Below are 18782 nucleotides of genomic sequence, written 5' to 3' on the forward strand. Positions count from 1 at the left end.
AGCCTCCGATGGCATGGCCAGAGGAAAAATTAAACGCGTTCTCCTCGCCTCCCCCCCCCCCCCCCCCTTTGCATTGCACCGCGGCCCGCCCCCAAATGTTATCGGATTCAGTACACACGCATGTACGCATTTAGTGAACCGAACAGGACGCGACCAGGATAGATGATGATGGCACTCGCAAAAGTTGTACTAATCGCAGCACTTGGGGCTGTACTTGTAGGATACATCTTTCGAGAAAGATTTGATCCAGGTAAACACAAGGGTACCTTGCCCATCTAGCTAGCTTTCCTCATCTTGTTACAAATGTACGTAGTTCTATCTTGGAACGAATTTCTCGTTGATCACACACCCAGTCCCACATGTGCAAAGTTGTGTTGGAACTGTTCAGTTTTAACTGCGACCAGCCCGCATAATTTTTCACAGCTCAGCCCGGCCCAGTGCGGAGCACGGCGCGACGGCGCCTGGTCGGGCTAAGAGCGCCCCGGGGTTAGTTCATTTGCAGAGACTGACTTAGTAGTGGTAGCCGGCAAGACTTCCATATGTACCCCCCGCTATGTGTCATGTACATTTAAGTAATGTGAATAAGTTTGGGTGGCTTTGGGATTAGGGTTAGAGTTTACTCAGTTTAGGACTAGGGTTAGGGTTAGGGTAATAGGGTTAAGGTTAGGGTTAGGGTTAGAGTTAGGGTAACATTGATCTCGGTGTCCTAGGGAAATGCGGACTTCAGAGGAAGGTAATGTACAATGTAGGTGTATAATGGCTAGTGGGGATGGGGGTATGGTTGGGGCACCACCTATCGGCAGGGCACCTTCCCATCGGCACCCTGGGTACCATGCCGGTCCATGGCTGTTTGCGTATAGAACGAAAAGGTACACGCGGGATTAAGTGTCATTAGCTATAAAGACAATAAAAACGAAGAAACGAAAATCAAACTCAAACAAACCAAGCTAAAAATTACACATCCGCTCAGTAACGACGCATGGCTGTGAAATTCACGTGTATTACCTATGGCCTGTGAAATTCACGTGTATTATCTATGCTGTGAAATTCACGTGTATTACCTATGGAGGGGAGGGGGTGCCGATCGCAAGGTACCTTTTTTAGCTGCGCGAAGAAAACGGAACGCACGCACTAAAATTGCGCTATTTTAAAATGGAGATTCATAATCAACGAGACGGTCACGACATTCAAAACTGCAGTATTTATGGCATATTTGAGGTAAGAATTAGGCGGATTTGTGTTATATTTTTAGAATAAACAAGCTACAGATCCTTAGGGTGACGATAGGTGGTACCCCCAACCCTACATATGGAAGTCTTTCCTGGTAGCCTTTAGGTTTAGTAGTATTCAACAATGAGGTCAGAAGGTCAGACGCTGCTGTTTTTGTTGGGGCTATCAAAATCGTGATATCGGTCCCCTCTTACTTGTTCTGCGTGTGCGTCTTCCAGACTTCACTATGTACAAAGTCAATGGAGGTTGAAAACAGTCACCGGCTATGACGAAATGAATGGCGGTGAATGGAGTGGTGGACTATTTCACGATAATGCCGTTTTTGGTAGGCAAAAGCCAAAAGGCAATGCAATGGTGTACCTAGGCTAAACCCTATTAAACCGCACCAGCGCCAGCAACCCCTACGCAGCGCACAGCGCCCCGCACCGGGGATACCTAAACCCATATGCCAATACTTACTACATAGTCATGTGGCCCAAACATGTGTAATTATCAGTTGGGCCTAGATCTAGTAGTAGTAATACTCTAGTCTTCTGGTGAAGAAACTGTATGTAAAACCTTTCTTCTAGTTATAAAAGGGTCTATTCACCTACAAAGCTGTTAACATTTTCAAATAATTTGCAATAATCTTATGATGTTCAGTGCACTGAGAGTATGGTCGTGGAACTCTGTTAACACCAGGCCCCAGGGCCCTCCCTTGTACAGTCAGTTGTACAGTTGTTTAGGCTGGTCGCAGCTCGCAGCGCAGTTAGGAAGTCTGTAACTGTAAGAAATAGCACGTGCATGTGATGGACCAGTGTTCCAAACTTTAGTGAGGATAAAGTAAATTAAAGCCCCAGAAATTCCAGAAGAGTGCTACAATATGAATTATTAGAATGTCCGTTCCCTCAACCTCTAAACCATCTACAATAGGTCTATCTATATTTGCTTGTTTGTTTGTTTGTGTGTGTGTGTGTGTTCGTCTTGGATGACTAGACGGTTAGACCTTAGTTCTAATGTTAAACATCTCCTGTGGAGTTCTACGTGGAGGTTGGTTGTACTAACTTGTAGTTTTTTTTTTCACTTGTTACTATTTACATGATAAGGAGTTTTGATTTCTTTCTTGGCAATTTACTTACCTTTTAATGTCTTCGCACAATGAAAACATGTTATCTGGCAAAGGCAGACAGGATCTGTTAAGAGAGATAGAGAGAGAGGGGGGGGGGGGGGGGGGAGGAGAGAACAGAGGAGTAACAGGCACAATGAATAGACAGAATCTAGCAAAAGATATTGCTGAACCTAGAGCATTTTTTATTCATTATCACCGATAGGTCTTTTTGTGGGAAATCTTTATGGCGTGCAGATTTGATGGATCCAGCATTATATAATGTGTATCAAAAAAAAAAAGAAAAGAAAAAGTAATCCAACCAAGGAGGTACTAGGTGAGGCTAGTACCTCCTTGATCCAACTTTGTAGGGCTAATATTTCATAGTTGTCAGCTATGGAGAGTGCAATGTTGGTTGTGAGGAAAGAAGAAATCTTCCTTTTTCCAGTGATACCTGCATGACTGAGCACATGAACTTTGACAAATTGCACTTTTTCCAAGTTTGAGTGTTGCATGAAGGAACAATGAATGTCTCACCATGGAGGTACTTTGTACCTCCATGGTCTTATTATCTGTCAATAAAAGTGACCAAATGAATAGGCCAGCTTGCATGACTGCAGGGTCGTTTTTAAGGTTTGTGTTTTAACCTTTGATATGGCCACTTGTCCCAATAACTTGGCCACTCCCACAAAGGCCCACCCCAGCAGTCCATGCAGCAACAAATCATGTCTTGAATATGAATAGAATAAAAATGGATAATGGGTTAGTCTTTGTGGGAGTGACCAAGTTATCAACAACATGATCATGCTGAAGGTTATTGACCATAAAAGGTTAGAAGATTTACAACCCTAAAACACACACCTGCAGTCATGCAGTCTGTTAATTTGACCACTTTCATTGACAGATCTCATTCGGTGAGACATTCATAGTTTCTTCACGATAACACTCAAACTCAAGTGCAGTTTGTCATTGTTGTCATTAAAGTTCATGTACTCAGTCATGCATGACACATGTTGACACAATCAGGTATTAATGGAAAGAGGAAGAGTTCTTCTTTCCTTAAAACCAACTCTGCACTCTCCATTGGTGACAATAATGAAATAGTAGCCCTGTAAAGTTGGGTTACCTTTTTTATACGCTATGTATCATATTGGAAGACCCTTGCAGAACTCAAAATAAGGACATTTCTGAGAATTTTACGATGAAATTGACACAGTGTTTCTCATATACTCCCACACTCAGACAGAGGTGCACTATTTGCAAAATTCCTGAAGCCCAGCTCATATGATGTGAATGTACAAGTAGTAATTGTTTGCAGGATATATATGTGTCTGGCCTTTGATATGCAAGGATATAACATTTCTATGTTCTGAGCCTATATGTTTTGAGCCTGAGTGAAAAACAATCAAGTAATTTTCTGTTTGACAGAGAGCATCAGAGGCAAGCGAGTGATTGTCACAGGAGCAAGCACAGGGATTGGTGAGCAGCTGGCCTACTGGTACTCCCGACTCGGTGCCAGAGTCCTCATCACTGCCAGAAGAGAGGCTGTCCTGCAACAGGTACAGTGAATGATTGAATGATTTCATTTCAAAGGCTCTGTGAATACCTCTTGCGTTGCACTTTGGTGGAACACGTTTGTGTGTGTGTGCACAGACGACTCTGGTATAATGAAGTACTTGGGACCGGTTATTTTTCTCTTGTTGTATCAAAATTCTGTTAAATAAAATAACTGTAAATATGGTACTGTACATTCTATATAGATCATAATTTGAGACCTGAATTTTTACTTTGTTTTACTAAAATTTCATTGTAACTGAGTTCGTTATAATGGGAGTGCACTGTAGAATCAACATACTTGTCATTATTGCATTTCTCATGATTACAAAGATGATAATGATGATTGTGATTTTTTCTTTTGAATAATTATTAATCTATTTATTATATCAGTATTTTTTTACAGGAATATGAGATTTGTTCCTGTGCACTGATTGGAAGATGAAAGCTAACATATTTACACACCATTTGAAAATCATGTTTGAACCAGTATAGAAGTCATTAAACAACTATCATCTGCTGATTGAATAAGACTGGATGTGTACACAGTGTATGGACTGCTGCTAGCAGAAAGATGTCTTCCTAGATAATTGTCTAAGATCTAGCATTCCACTGTTGTTAGAAACAAGGACATAAGAAAATTGATAAAAACCCCACCATATATGATGGCTGTTTACATGGCCAAAAAAGTTATTTATTTCAATCGTTCAGAAACATGTAGTAGAATAGCCATTACGTGATAGAAAATTTTGATTATTGGTACCTCTACAAGTTTCTTGTCAAATCAGCAAGTTGCAGTGTCATTAAGAAACAAACAAACAAACAAACAAACAAACAAACAAGCAAACAAACAAACAAACAAAGTGTCTGCGCTTAACTTCATTAATCTTTCTTTCAGCACTACCTCATTCAAAGTAAAGTCACAATACTGGTTAGCAATGCATCCATCACCTTTTCCAGCTAATGCTTTGCCTCTGGACAATTGCTAAGTCCTGATTTGTGTCCTCCTGCAACCAGGTTGTGGCAAAATGCAAGGAGCTTGGGGCCCAGGAAGCTTTCTACATCCCTCTGGACATGTCGCGTTTCGAGGATACCAGCACCCTAATCCAGGAAGCGGAGAGACGGTTCGGCGGTCTCGACTACCTCGTGCTCAACCACATATATTCCAACTACATCCATCTCTGGGATGAGACAAAGTTTGATCAGCTGCAGAAGGTCATGGACGTCAACTTTCGTGCCTACGTGGCACTGGCCACCTACGCCACCCCGATGTTGGCCAAGAGCAGTGGAAGCATTGGTGTGGTGTCTTCTGTGGCAGGTGTGTTCTTCCTCTTTTTCTTCTTTTCTGTCTTATTCTTCCTCCTCCTCCAATACTGCGAAGCACCTCCTTGGGGTATACTCACGCACTCATACAATTGATGAAAGACTGTCATTAACCTGATGAAGCTGAGTCCTGAGTATCACTAGGGCAGGTGTCTTTGGGAAATACATGTTGTAGCAATATCAGCGCATCCTCAGTGGGTTAATGAACACAGTCGTGTTGTTCGTAACATATATTGTTTCAGGTCATTAGGACCATTTAAAAATTGTCTGGTATGTGATTAAAGAACTACTGTAGTTGCCAAAGTTAGCATCTCTTCTTCTGTCTTGGAAGATGTTCACTGATGATGAGCTGATGTCACTCTGAGGCCAGGAGTTCCACAGATGTTTGGTGTGTGGGAAATATGTCCCCCTTAGCAGTACTGTTCTGAAAGTAGACTTGCAAGTGTTTCTTTCTGATGTATAATATTCACCTCTTTTCGAGAGATAATCTGCATAATGAAGCATGTGATTCTCATAACCAGTATTTTCATACTTGCATCCCATCCCTGTAAATGTATTTCATAATTCAAACACCAAATCATGGAGACTTTCTGTTCCCCTCTGAGAGTTATTCATGCTTAAGAAAGAAGTCACAGTCTACCTGCTCTACAAAACTGAACATATATGTGTTTTCTTCCCTCTCCTTTGATCACTAACATATTATTATATGTGGTAAACTGTACACTACAATGCTATTAACCATGTAATGTATAGCAGTGCTTTATGTATTTTTGGTAATCAAGCATTTCCAGTGAATCTTTGTGATAATTGTGGTTGAGAAGAAGCAGGCATCATGACAGTCCCAATAAATTTGTGACAAATATGCAGTGCTGTTTTAAATTCTTCTACTTTAGGGCAAATACCAACTCCGTTTCTTCCGCCGTACTGCGCTAGCAAGTTTGCCCTCCATGGATTCTTTGGATCGCTACGGCATGACTTTGCCTACCAGGGCTACGACATATCAATCACAGAACACATCATAGGTGAGTGGTGCAACCTTGTAGATAACACAGATAGATAAGACTGTGCATCACAAAGCCAGCAAGAAGTGGCACACCCTGATTTTGTGTGAGGTCTCAAAATAGGTATTTAATGAGTGAACAAAGTCAATCTTCTTCTTTTTTTTTTTGAATTTTCTGAAAGAGGAATTCTCTTAAAAATGTAATTCTGAAGTTTGGGTAGATAAAACAAATGGAAAATTGTGTTCATTGTGGTTTTTGCAGAACAGTGGGATTAGGTATGTCTTAGAGGACCCTTTTCATTTCATATAAACCCTTTACAACCTGTTCACTTTCAACTCTTATAACTTTTGAAAGGATAGTGCTACTTTAAAGTACTTTGAAGTTGGTTTCAGTCATGAATAGAATGTGCTTACAGAGTTTGGCAAATTTCAGCTTAATCTGATAATTCCTTCATTGTGGTTATCAAAGAGTTTTCCATGTTGTTTTTTGTCTCATTCATTGCACAGAGCGCTAATTACCCTAAACATTAAAGCCTCTTTTCTCAATAAACACGTATCCAGAGTGTGTACTTTCTTTCCATTATTTAGACAGGGTAGGAAGGTCCATTTGTATTGACTTATACATCATTTAAACCCTATTCTAACTGGGGGGGGGGGGGGTCAAATTGACCCCCCTCGACGTTTCGTGCCACGATTTCGCAACGCGCAAAGATTTTGCTGCATCATTTCACGACTTTTTCCATTGAAGTCTCCCGCATATTTTGAGACCAAATTTGCGACGTCCAGGTACACCGTTTTGAAGTTACGTAATGTTTTGCATACGCATGTCAACCAAAAAACAGCTCAAATTCATGATATCGTGTGCAAATCCAATGCAAATTGTGTTTTTTGGTTGAATTGTTATGAATTAGATTATTTCAACTTTTAACCATTGAAATTAATCATTTCTAGTGTAGATAAGCCTGAAAAAGTGCCTGCAACAAATTTTGGCAAAAAACAATAGAAAACAAAAGGTTGAAAAAAGAAAACAATAAAAAACAAAAGAAATTGATTTCAATTGAGCTATTTTTTTACATGAAAATTGTTTGATGTGTCTTGAGGAATTCTGACACAAAAATTTAGCGATCCTCCAGTCTTTTTAATGGAGTTAAAGGTGAAAATATGATTTCATGCACAAATTTGCATAATTGATTTATTACAAATAGAAAGGCAATATATTTCTGTTGTATGACCATGTAATCTTGTAGTTGACATCCAGCTCTATCTTCAGGCAAAATTTCGCGGCGATCGCGCGATCGGCAGCCGAGATCTGAAGGGGGGATCAAATTGACCCCCCCTCAGTAAAAACTTGGTCTCAAATAGCCCAGTTAGAATAAGGGTTAAAGCTAAGAGTCTGCTATATCAAAATCCGCTCTTAACTCTTTATGTGGCATGTTCGCACGCCTGACTCAGTCGATGGCATGCCAACTTCGCATATTCTGCTCAAACACACAAACCCACCAAAACCGACCGATGAATCGCCAAATGCCACAGTGCAATGAAAGCGTTTCTTGAGATTCCATTCCTGTCACATGTAGCTTTCATTTTATGTGGTGATTGACTATCAAGGGGTGTTCCCTACTGGATTTGTGAGTAAATTCTAAGTTTCTGTCACTATTTTGTGTGCAAAAGTCATGCCTCTACAATAATGTAGCTACAATTCAGGGGTCGCACTTAACTTTTTTTTTAACTAGCCAGGCGGACTACTTAGAATCAATTTTGACACTAAAGCAATATTTTGACTAGCCAGACGGACCAGTTACTTCAGAATATTTTATGATTTTTAGCTAGTCCGACATGATTTTGGGTGGCCAATGGCCCCAGCGGACCATCGCCAATTTTGAACCCTGCAATTGTACTGGTCACTTGAAAGAAAAACAATCCTAAATTTGTCATACAATTTACATTAAAGCAAAGCTGGGCATTTTCTCTACAAGTCGGTTCATTACATGTATAGGTTATTTTGACCAATTTTGATGATCTGACTTCAAACTCGATTTTCTCAGCTCAGCTGTCAGCGACTTTAGGATCCTTTTGTTGCGATGGGTCACATTAATGTTAATTGAATTGCAGTAGTTGTCATGCGAATTCTGTAATGACTTTTCCACTTTGATTATTAGACAAGTTGTATGCAATCATGGAAATATCGCATGACTAACCATTGGTCCCTCAAATGGTGGCACCAAAGTGATAAAGTAGTCTCCCCACCAAACATTTTTTCTTTTCAAATTCAGGGAGCATCAACACAACCAATGCTGTGGAGTTCTCTAAGGCAGCCTTCCGTTCTGAGTTGTTTTCCACGTCGGCGGAGGACACGGCGTACCGCATCATGGAAGGGACCACCCTGCGGGAGCGCAAGGTGTTCTTTCCGCAGTACACCCGCATCACCATGCTGCGCGACTTCTTTCCTTCGCTGCTAGATTCGGCAGTGAGGAGCGCAGTCCAGGAGGGTGCTGTCGAGAAACTTAAAGCGCCCCCCAAGTAAAAGTTTGTGACTTCTTTAGGGGATGTGCAGGTGTGGTTTCTGATATTAAATGTGTCCAGGGGCCCGTTTCATAAAACTTTTCATCAGTGGCAAGTTGTCATAGATGTGACAAGCTACTGAAATCCTCGCATCTGATTGGCTGAGAGCAAATTTGTCATAGAAATGTGGCAGTTGTCATGATGACAAGTTTTATGAAACGGGCCCCAGTTCAGTATACATCTATATGAGCAAGATTTGAAAGAATACTGGAAAGTCCGAATTAGCGTGCAATCATGAATTTCGAATTTGTGCAGTCATTTCAATGATTCTGTGACAGCCAAGTGGAACTTGGTCTGGCGCTGAGAACAGATTCATTTTTCTATCAGGTACTAATGCTTTCGGTACTAAACTTTGATTGTCATTGGTTTTCATGCGTCAGGCAAACCTATGTGAGGATAAAGAGGGTGTGTGATGCCTTGAACATATTATACAACATCTGCACTGCATTATTAAGTAATTTCTCAGGAATATTTTAGAGATATATTTCCTGTAGGATTAAAAACTGTCTGAGGTCACTATGCAGATTAGAGTACTTGCTTCAGTGTGATTATGCAGACAGCATCATTCAAAATGACCGCCTTGATAGTCAGAGGGAAGAGTTGATCCAAAGTGAAATGATGTTGTGCACAGGCAAACTCTGAGCACAGGTGAAGCAAAGGGTTATACCGTGTTTGTTTGATTTATTGTGAATCTTTGATTTGCTGCCTTATCCAGTAATGCAGCAGTAAATAATTGCCTTATGTTGGGGAAAAAATTCCATAAGGAGGTAGAAAGGTACATGTATTGATCTTCCGCAGCAACTGCCAACACTCACATGAAATTTTGATACTGCCTTCATTGTAGACTACATTTCTTGCAGTGCATTCTGTCGTAGCTATCACATTGTGATCAAATGATGAACATAAGAGCATTATTTTCACATGAAATATGAACCTTTTGTGTACAGTCTAGACTGCTCTGATAGTGATTTTGCACTAAAAAAGAGTCGATTTTGAGACAAGTCCTTCTGCCAATCAAATGCGGACATTCCAAAGACCGGGTACTTGACATGCCTAGAACTCAGCTGCAGATATTCTGTGCCTTGTCCAGTGTTTGTGTGTCTTTATTGAGCTGTGCTGGTTCCAGCAGTGCATTGGGTATCCTGGCATGCATGGACCTAGATGGACGTCATGGCTATACTGACTTTCTTGCTGTTTTCCTGAGTATGTTAGACACTTGTTAAATTTTCTGGTGGGTTTTGACTGTTTTGTGAGGAGTTGTGCATTGAGTTTAGTCCAAGTGAATCTAGTCTTTGTCTTTATGATGGCTCCATCATGTACGTCGTAGAATCTGACACATCCTTTAGAAGATCTGTCGTTGAATACTAGACAATCATGTATGCAGAGATTTTACATGATTTGTTTGGAGTGTGCTTCATAATGGTTATGGAGTGAATATTCTCATATTTTACATTCATCCATGCAATAATATACTGACTCAGTACTATTAAATGCTCAGTGAACATTGATGTAATATGGGTCACTGCTATCATGTCTTTTACATAATTTGAGATATCTTATATTTGTGGAAAAAACAAAAAAACAAACACACATTATCTTCAGGCTTCTTGTTTACTGATAATGTTATACATACTGGCCCAGGGCTGCACACTAATCCATTTTTTCTGCTGGTCCGACCTGTCTGTCGGACTTGTAGGTACCCAGTTTTTCCATGTTTTACTGGTCAATTCCTGAAAAAGTTACTGGTCAGGGACGATTGGACCAGCGCCAGTGTGCAGCCGTGCATACTCACATGATTTATTTTAAGGTGGCAAATGACAAAGGTTTTGGTTTGTTCATTTTGTGGAGAATATGTCTACTAAGACATGCTGTTACAGATGCATCCTTTCTATTCCTTTGAAATGATTATGTAAAAAGCATGAATTTCTGTTTGCCTTTTTTTTTGTCTAAAAATTTCACCTTCAAACTATGCATTAGTGGTAATTATTTCACCACATACATTACATGATAACCCCTTTTACAAGTGTTTGGACTTATTTTATGCAGCAACAAAGGAACATGCAGTACCTTTGATCAGGCTGCCATGGAACTATTAAGCAGCCTTAGGTCCTTTCAAACGGACTATGCATATAAAGTATAAAGTGTCATGCATGCAGGCGTATCCATTGCTCCCAGGGGACTTGAACCACAGACCTCATGATTGAGAGTCCATTGTATCATCCATTGAGCCACAATGGCTCCTCCATAGAGTGCCTTACCTGGGGCATGTATGTTTGCTTCCAGGGGATTTGAACCAGGGACCACATGAGCGATAGTATGTGGTCATATCCTTTGAGCCTCCATGGCTTCTTCAGTTCTCAGTGAAATTCCTCTGTCGAGATGGTACTTCCAAGAGTCAAGATTTCAGGATAAAGTTGTTCAGCTTCCAGTTTTTGTATGTTAAATGTACAGTACTAATGTTCCATGTGGCACACACTATCAAGTGAATGTGGTTCCTGTGTAAAGATATGTAACATGGATGCACAGTAATGTGGACACAGTGTTTGGGAAGCTTAGCTTTTGTAAGTTTTTTTAATTTTTTAATTCTTTATTTTTTTACTTGTGTCATTTAACGATCACAAACATAATCTTGCAATCTTCTCTCATAATGCCCTAGCGGAAATGATTCAAGTTGGGTTAAACTGTGTGTACACAATTTGCGTGTGACAGATGTAACAAGTATGAGAGTGATACAAAATTTTGTATTAGATGATATTAAAGTGAAATTGACATGATGATTCAATATGGCATTATCCACAAGCTACTACTGGGTGTGAATGGAATGTTTGAGAATCAGTGTGCAATACCAGATTGTGCATGTGGACAGAGTACTAAGTAATTATCATTAATGTCTTATCAGTCTTCCTTTGCACTATAAATGTGTTGCCTCTAATGAAGAAATTGCAGAATGTGATCGAAAATAGCATTAAGGAGACAACCAGTTATATAAACATTATAAACATACAAGGCTGGACATTAGCGGTGGCCTATAGGAACCACCAGAAATAGATGTTGGGCAACCACTTTAAAAGAATTTATGTTTTGGTGGCCCCATTGGCCACCAAATTTTTTTTGAGGGTGTATATTGCATCTATGTGTTTTTCTCTTCAAGAAAGGGGGAAATTAATTCTTGGCTTAGTACCTAATAACTGCATGTATTTCTGCTGGCTGCCGTGACCAGGGTTGCAAGATCACCACTAGTCTTTATGGCGAACTCAGTCTATTTTACGGCTGAATTTGGCCAAACCATTTTTCTCAAAATCTTATGACTAAATTTTATCGGGCCTTTAAAAAAAAGAGGTAAGCATATCCCTTTGTTGAATATGATAATTTCATGAATGTGGGCTGTCATAGAAAGTCATGCTTGTACCTCAATTCAATAGTGAAAATGTTAGACTCTAGTGAACTTATTTACAGATGTGGCATTTGAAGCCCTTTATCATACCTGCTGGGTAAAGGTTAATTTACATTTCAATGTTTTATGAATTTATTTCATATGTAACTTTTTTTTTTAACGTCTTATTTGCACTACGTTGTATTTGAAGCACCGTAACATAACTGCCAATTGTCACATTGGGAATATGACAATTGGCATGTGAAAAAATGTGTTAATTTTTTATAAAACAAACTGTCATTGCAGGGCCACCAAACAATAAGTTACTGTTTAGCCTTCATGTATGTACACATACACATGTATGTGTATTTTCTTAGCCTGAAGAATACCTTCTAGATTGTGATAACTTGTATCAGGGCATTTGATCTTTTACAAAGAAAGATTATCGTAATATTTTGGTAGATTCTATAGTCTTACCTCATGATATACAGTAATAATGTTGATATCAAAAATCAACATGTTTGTGGTGTGAATTTATGTGATTTTTGAGATGATGTGTGCTTCAGTGAATTAAATGAAAATCTGATGAAGATTTAAACAGTCTTTTCTTGTTGCGTACACCCAGTTTGTCAATGTGCTCTTCTGTGGTGTATATACATTGTAGGTATGTCCGTGTCATGTAGCCCTCACCAGATGGAGCCTCCTATACACAGCCTCATTCATAGTCATACCCACTAAAACGTACAGGCCACAAGTTTTCCAGTTGTCCAGTTTAACAATAACTGCAAGCATAAATGAATTATCACTGTTGTTAATCTCTGTTGCTTCAGGCATACTCATATATACAGAGCACATCATAGTAGAAATAAGTAGTATGCGTAGCATTTTTTTTTCTCTCTCTGTACCCGAAAATTCTAATTATATCCCTACTGTTCTGACGTATGATGTTAAAAAGGCCAGAAACCAAGCCAGCCTAAACCCAATCGAAGTCGTATCACCCGACATGCATTACCATACCAACCAAAGTGAATCTCTTGATTACAATGCACTAGTTATCTTCAAATTGATCTTGAATAAATCGGTCTTGATATACATCAGTATGGCCTGTATGGGTATACTGTATACTGAGTTTTCTCAACCCGACAGGATATGTAAATGTCACACGAAGTGAGTTTGGACGGGAGTATAGCGGCAGGAGCAATGAGTCTGCGTTATGTCTTTGAAAGCGTGACAAATGCATGCTGAGATACTTAATGTGTAATTGATACCGTCAGAAACGTCAGAAATAAGACCATTAGTGCCCCTTTCAACACTGTGCAGTCCTTCCAGATATGTGTATTTCACAAAGTACATACCAGAAGATATGAAACAGAAGAAAACAAAACAAAAATAAAGAACAAATCAATCGCCTGCTTCTCAGCAAAAGCAAGCACATCGCTCGGTCCTATGTTATTGCTTCAGTATTGGGCGGTTTGTGAAGCTTCTTTGAACGTGAACTTTTATAATGATATACCAAATGCCTTTTGAAACAGTGTATACGGGCCAATTGATATACGCCATACCGGGTACATTATTCGGCCATGCAGAGCTGCTAACTATTATGCTTTTCCCAGTGCTGAAATGTTATTTCTCAAAACGGTCGTGACATGAAGGGGATTTTTTTTCCCTTGTACATGTATGTCATTTAGCATGCTCACAAAGTGCAATTCTCAAATCTTTAAATCAATTTTAGATTCCCGCCTTCAGAATACTTTTCTGTATTTTTCTTGGTTTTGTTTGTGTTCTTGTTTCAGTTTGTTTTCTTTTTGTCGCGTTTTGTTGATTATTGCTACTTTTTTTTCTTTTGTTTGCTTTTGCTCTGCAGGTGTTGAGTAGTTGCCCTGGTAACGGTCATGACTAGTAGCATTACAATCTGTACCTGAATCTGCGGTCATTATTCATTCGTCCTATAGGAACACGAAATGTGTCGGTGGTCCTCTATTACAGTGACACTGAGAGCTTTTACTTACTATAAGTGGTCAATTCAGGTGAAACTAGAGCCACCTCAAGCCACATAAATGTCTGCATACATTTATTTATTTTTTTTTTAAATTCTTTTCCCTGTCCGTTTTCAAGTAGGAGCAAAGGCTTGACTTTGCAAATCTGCTAACCCTTCAACATGTTACAACCTGTATAACTCATGTATAAAGAGATCCCACATGGAGAGTACGTGTCATGCTTACAGACATTACGCAAAATCAAGTTTCAGAAGGACGTTAATGGTGTAATTATCGGCTTTTTGTTGGCTTGAATGCAGGCCACGAGATAGGGAGTATGATTCCGGAGATGTAACCTTGTGTCTGTGAATTGCATGCTGTACCATAAATAGACGTGTACACAATGATCGTATCAATTGAAGTCACATCGATCTAGTTTCTCATCGAGATTTCCCGACTCTCCACCGGGGCGGGGGGGGGGGGGGGGGGGGGGGGGGGGGGGGGGAGGGGGGGGGGGACCTAATCAAACAACACCTATCGGTCCATGCGAGACATCTCTATTGTGTTTTGTTCAGGCCTTTTCATTGCCCAGACTTGCATAGACTAGTTAGACTGTGCCCACGGTGGATAAGTCGGAGAATTTTTAGTCATATCATTTGAAAGGGAATCATATTATTCTATATAATTCATCGCGTCACTGTCCGTGTCATTCACGGTACTCTTGACTTCATTCTCTGATCAGAGATCTGATCTGTACAAACATCGTTATGGAACTATTGCAAATATTATCTGCCTTTGATAGGAGTCCTACCCAATTTGTTCTAGTACTGAATCATTTTAGACCTTAAGGCAGCCGTCTTGAGGCAAGGACACGAGACCAAATTTACATACACGTATATGTTAATACACCTGTACTTCTGCTAATCTGTCCGTCCGTCTTTCTGTCTGTAATCGATTTTGTGTCGAAGACTGTTTGAGACTATCCTGATAGAACTTGTAATATGTACGTTTGAGTGGACGAAGTTACGCCTATCAACTTTTAGGTGCCCATATACGCAAAAGGTCAAGGCCAAAATCTAATTCTCAAAATGTCCCTATTTTCCCTCATAACTATGCAATGCCTGAAGGTATTTTCTTGAAACGAAGTGTCTGCATGTACAACTATTACCAGATAAAGATTCTCCGGGCAAGTTCTTTTGTTTTGTTTTGTTTTGTTTTGTTGTTGTTGTTGTTGTTTGTTTGTTTGTTTTTTTTTTTTGGGGGGGGGGGGGTTCAATGCTAAAATTTCACTTCTATTTTCTCCATATCTCGAAAAAGGCTCAATGTGTCATGAAACGTAGTGCATTATGCATGTATTGCCTGACAGTGATTCTTTTGAGAATTTTGGGTTAATGGGTAAAAGATCAAGGGTTAAAGGTCAGCTTAAAGTGCTAAAATTGTACTATCTAATGCTGAAATTGCACTTTTCCTCGATATTCTGGAGATTACTCAAATGATGAAATGAAATGAAATTATTCAATGTTTAAACTTAATGAAAATACATGCATTACTGCACAATAGTAGGGAAAAGAGTTTGGCCATCGAGTCAAAGGTCAAGGGAAAATGTCCAAGTGTCACTATTTTCCTCATATTTTGAAAATATCTCAAAGTATTGCCATAAAAATAGATGTTACCACTTACTAGTTACATTTGAAGTATTGTGGACCATGGGGTAAAAGGGCAAGGGTCAAAGGTCAAGTGAAATGCTCAAATCCCCAAATACCCGTTCCCGTAAACAATTAGCCATCCATCCAAATTAAACATAGTTCAAGGAAAGTAAACACTCAACACATTTGGGACAAACATGTTTTATTTTATTGGTTTATTTATTTATTTTTTTTTTTACCAATTATGTGAAACTGTTGTCTCACATTGTTAAGGCATACTCTAGACCTATTGGGAGAACCATGTATTATGGCAGAGGAGTACATTTCTAGTTTAATCCTGCAAATATCGTGAAGCTATGCATGTTTTAGTTGCATGTTTACTATTGGAATAAATGTTTTGATTGTTATTATTTCTTGATTATTGCTTACTTACTGAACTGTACGGAATGTTGCGCTCCAATACTGTCGTATTGCACTGTTTATGTTTATTGGTATACACCCATAATTATGGTTTGTGGGAGGATGAATTTTGCCAACTGATATGACAAGTATGTGCAATTATGATTGTCGTGATCAACTTTTTACCATCAACAATATGTAATCTCATTATTGTGAAGGATAGCGTTGTCTTCCAGCGGATGTAAAAGCAGCATGGAGATGTGTATTTTTTGAAAGTACTATGTGAATTTTGGCTCTGTTGCCTTGGTAACTACGTGTATGTTAATCCAACACTTTGTGTGTGGAATGAAGCTTTTAGGGACTATACAGTGTACGGCGGTGTTGTATAAAACTGACCCGAGTTCACCTCGCTGGGGTAAAAACAACAAAACAAAACAACAACAACAACAACAACAACAGCAACAACAACAAAATGCACTGAACTTGCATGGATTTGGAGTTTGCACACAAAGACTGGATTTTGCCGCCCGTGTTGGCAGACGACAGACAGAAATCTCTTTTACAGACCTTCCGATTTTGCGTCACGCTCCAGGCGCTTGGTCCTTATCGATTTAACTGTGCTAGTGTTTGCTGAAAGTCTTGTCTTAAAAAAAGGAAATTATATATATATATATATATATATATATATATATATATATATATATATATATGGGTTGCAATAATGTAAACTCTAATATTGTTGTTTTGTATCCCCATGTACGTGTCTAAACCTGCCATTCGTTTTGAATGAAACGGTGGACCTGGTTCTTTTGTATATTTGTTATTCTCACACTTACTTGAACTTGAAATAAAGTCATGATTAAACAACAATGGAACTTAGGGAGAAATACACGTACTGAGGCCTATACCAGACATAGGTCCTATAATTGTTCCGTGAATTGGCATGAAAGGCAAAATGCTTTTCATCCAATCAGAAATGTATCCACTTCGTTCAACTGTTTTATGGAAGAGCAATAAATCCCCCCCCCCCCCAAAAAAAAAAAAAAAAAATCACCTATGTTGAAATCTACATTTTAGTCGATCATGTGGTTTTTTTCCCTTGCGAGGTCTTTTAGTTTTTGTTTCCTTTTATAATCATGTTCACTTTTACAGTAATGGGTGCAATTTTGGTATATGGCAAGGGGAAAAAAAATCATTTTCTTTTGTTATCTTAGCCTTTATTCATGTTATAGGAACGTCAACATTTTCGACATTATAAATTGTCATCCTGCACATGCAAAGCGTAATTTGTATGCTAGATATGAAAAATATAATGATTATGATTGTATTACATGCACATGATTTGAGTAAAAATAACATCAAATTTTTGGTCACCAACAATAACCAAAATGAACATACAAATGACAAATATATACTGCAACCTTGCATTTGCTGTAAACAGTAAATATCAAAACACCATATCCTGATAGATGTTCGCTCTTACAATAATTTGAATGCAAACTTCAAATTACGAGATTGATATGGTACAAAACAAACTCTTTTCAAATACAAGCATATTCCAAAAAACGACGATATCAATCCAAATTCCAACGAAATTGAATTATTTTTGTCGAAGTTGAAATTTTCAGACTTGTGTGTTTCAGAGGCTTCAAATTTTTAACAGAATACATGCACGTCCATGGTATTCACTTTAAATAGTACAGTAAACTACTAGTATAGTATACTTAGTAATAGGCAAATATCACAACATGCTAGAATTAAAACAAGGCATAGATGACATATTGTGAGCAACAGTATTCCGATATGCATTTATACATTTATGGCAGAGCATATATGTTTCTTCTTCATGCTGTAATGCTTCGAGGTCGATATCCACACCATGTGTACAGTGCACGGAACGTATATCATGTATATGGAATGATGCTCTATTCGAATTTATGACATGTACGTATTATGGCAATATGACTAAAGGAAACTGCATCAATAGTAATAAAGGTACGTTGATAAGGAGCATTCGTTTTGGAGGCAGTTTTAAGTTGCTTGCTTCATCATATCGTAACATAGAAATAGGTATATTTCAATATCATGAAGTGCGGTAATGTAACTGTTTCGAAAATTTTACATTATTGGCATACATGTGTTTGATGACATGGTATGCATTTTTTTTTCATTGTTGTAAGAGATAAAGGAAATATAACTTTTTGGCGGAGTCGCTAGAGGCCGCAAAATTTTCGAGGAGTTCAAAAATTTTGCAACCTCCAGCTTTGGTCGGACACACTCGCAAGCCTAGAGAATCGCATAGCAAGCACTGACGCCCTTAGGATTGCACTGGTGTGTCTGTTGATGTTGCCTGTGTACTGGACAACATAATCACTATTAGCAAAAGTTGGGTAAAGGGTTCAAAGTCGGTGACAGGGAATGTTAATATTCAAAAGAAAAATTATTGGTAATGCCGTATCAATGGATTTGACAGACTATTTGTAAGGAATTAATGCCGATATGGATTTTGAATCACAGTTTTGCTTTCTCGCGAGGGGGAGAATAGAGCCTCGAGGGAAGGTTAGAAGGGTCCATGATTGGGGAAAATCAATGTGTATAGACATGCTGAAATATCATAATATGAATATACATTTCA

General features: G+C 38.9%; 1 protein-coding gene across 1 annotated transcript; it reads left to right on the forward strand.

The window, feature by feature from the left end:
- Positions 1-136: 136 nt before the first annotated feature.
- LOC139720894 (hydroxysteroid 11-beta-dehydrogenase 1-like protein) lies at positions 137-8754 on the forward strand. Its single transcript, XM_071632223.1, has 5 exons — positions 137-250; positions 3743-3873; positions 4886-5186; positions 6085-6213; positions 8465-8754. Exons 1-5 carry the CDS (start codon positions 163-165, stop codon positions 8713-8715), a joined length of 900 nt encoding a protein of 299 aa, XP_071488324.1. The 5' UTR covers positions 137-162; the 3' UTR covers positions 8716-8754.
- The last annotated feature ends 10028 nt before the right edge of the window (positions 8755-18782 follow it).

Source organism: Diadema antillarum, unplaced genomic scaffold (assembly GCF_040938485.1).
Source record: "Diadema antillarum isolate AM-2024a unplaced genomic scaffold, OU_Dant_1.0 scf00000134, whole genome shotgun sequence".
NCBI classification, from domain to species: Eukaryota; Metazoa; Echinodermata; class Echinoidea; order Diadematoida; family Diadematidae; genus Diadema; species Diadema antillarum.

Excerpts from the sequence above, each read along its gene's own strand:
- LOC139720894 (XM_071632223.1), top strand. The coding sequence starts at position 163 with ATGATGATGGCACTCGCAAAAGTTGTACTAATCGCAGCACTTGGGGCT. Across the intron at positions 3,874-4,885 it reads GAGAGGCTGTCCTGCAACAG|GTTGTGGCAAAATGCAAGGA; the intron begins GTACAGTGAATG and ends TCCTGCAACCAG. Across the intron at positions 5,187-6,084 it reads TGTGGTGTCTTCTGTGGCAG|GGCAAATACCAACTCCGTTT; the intron begins GTGTGTTCTTCC and ends CTTCTACTTTAG.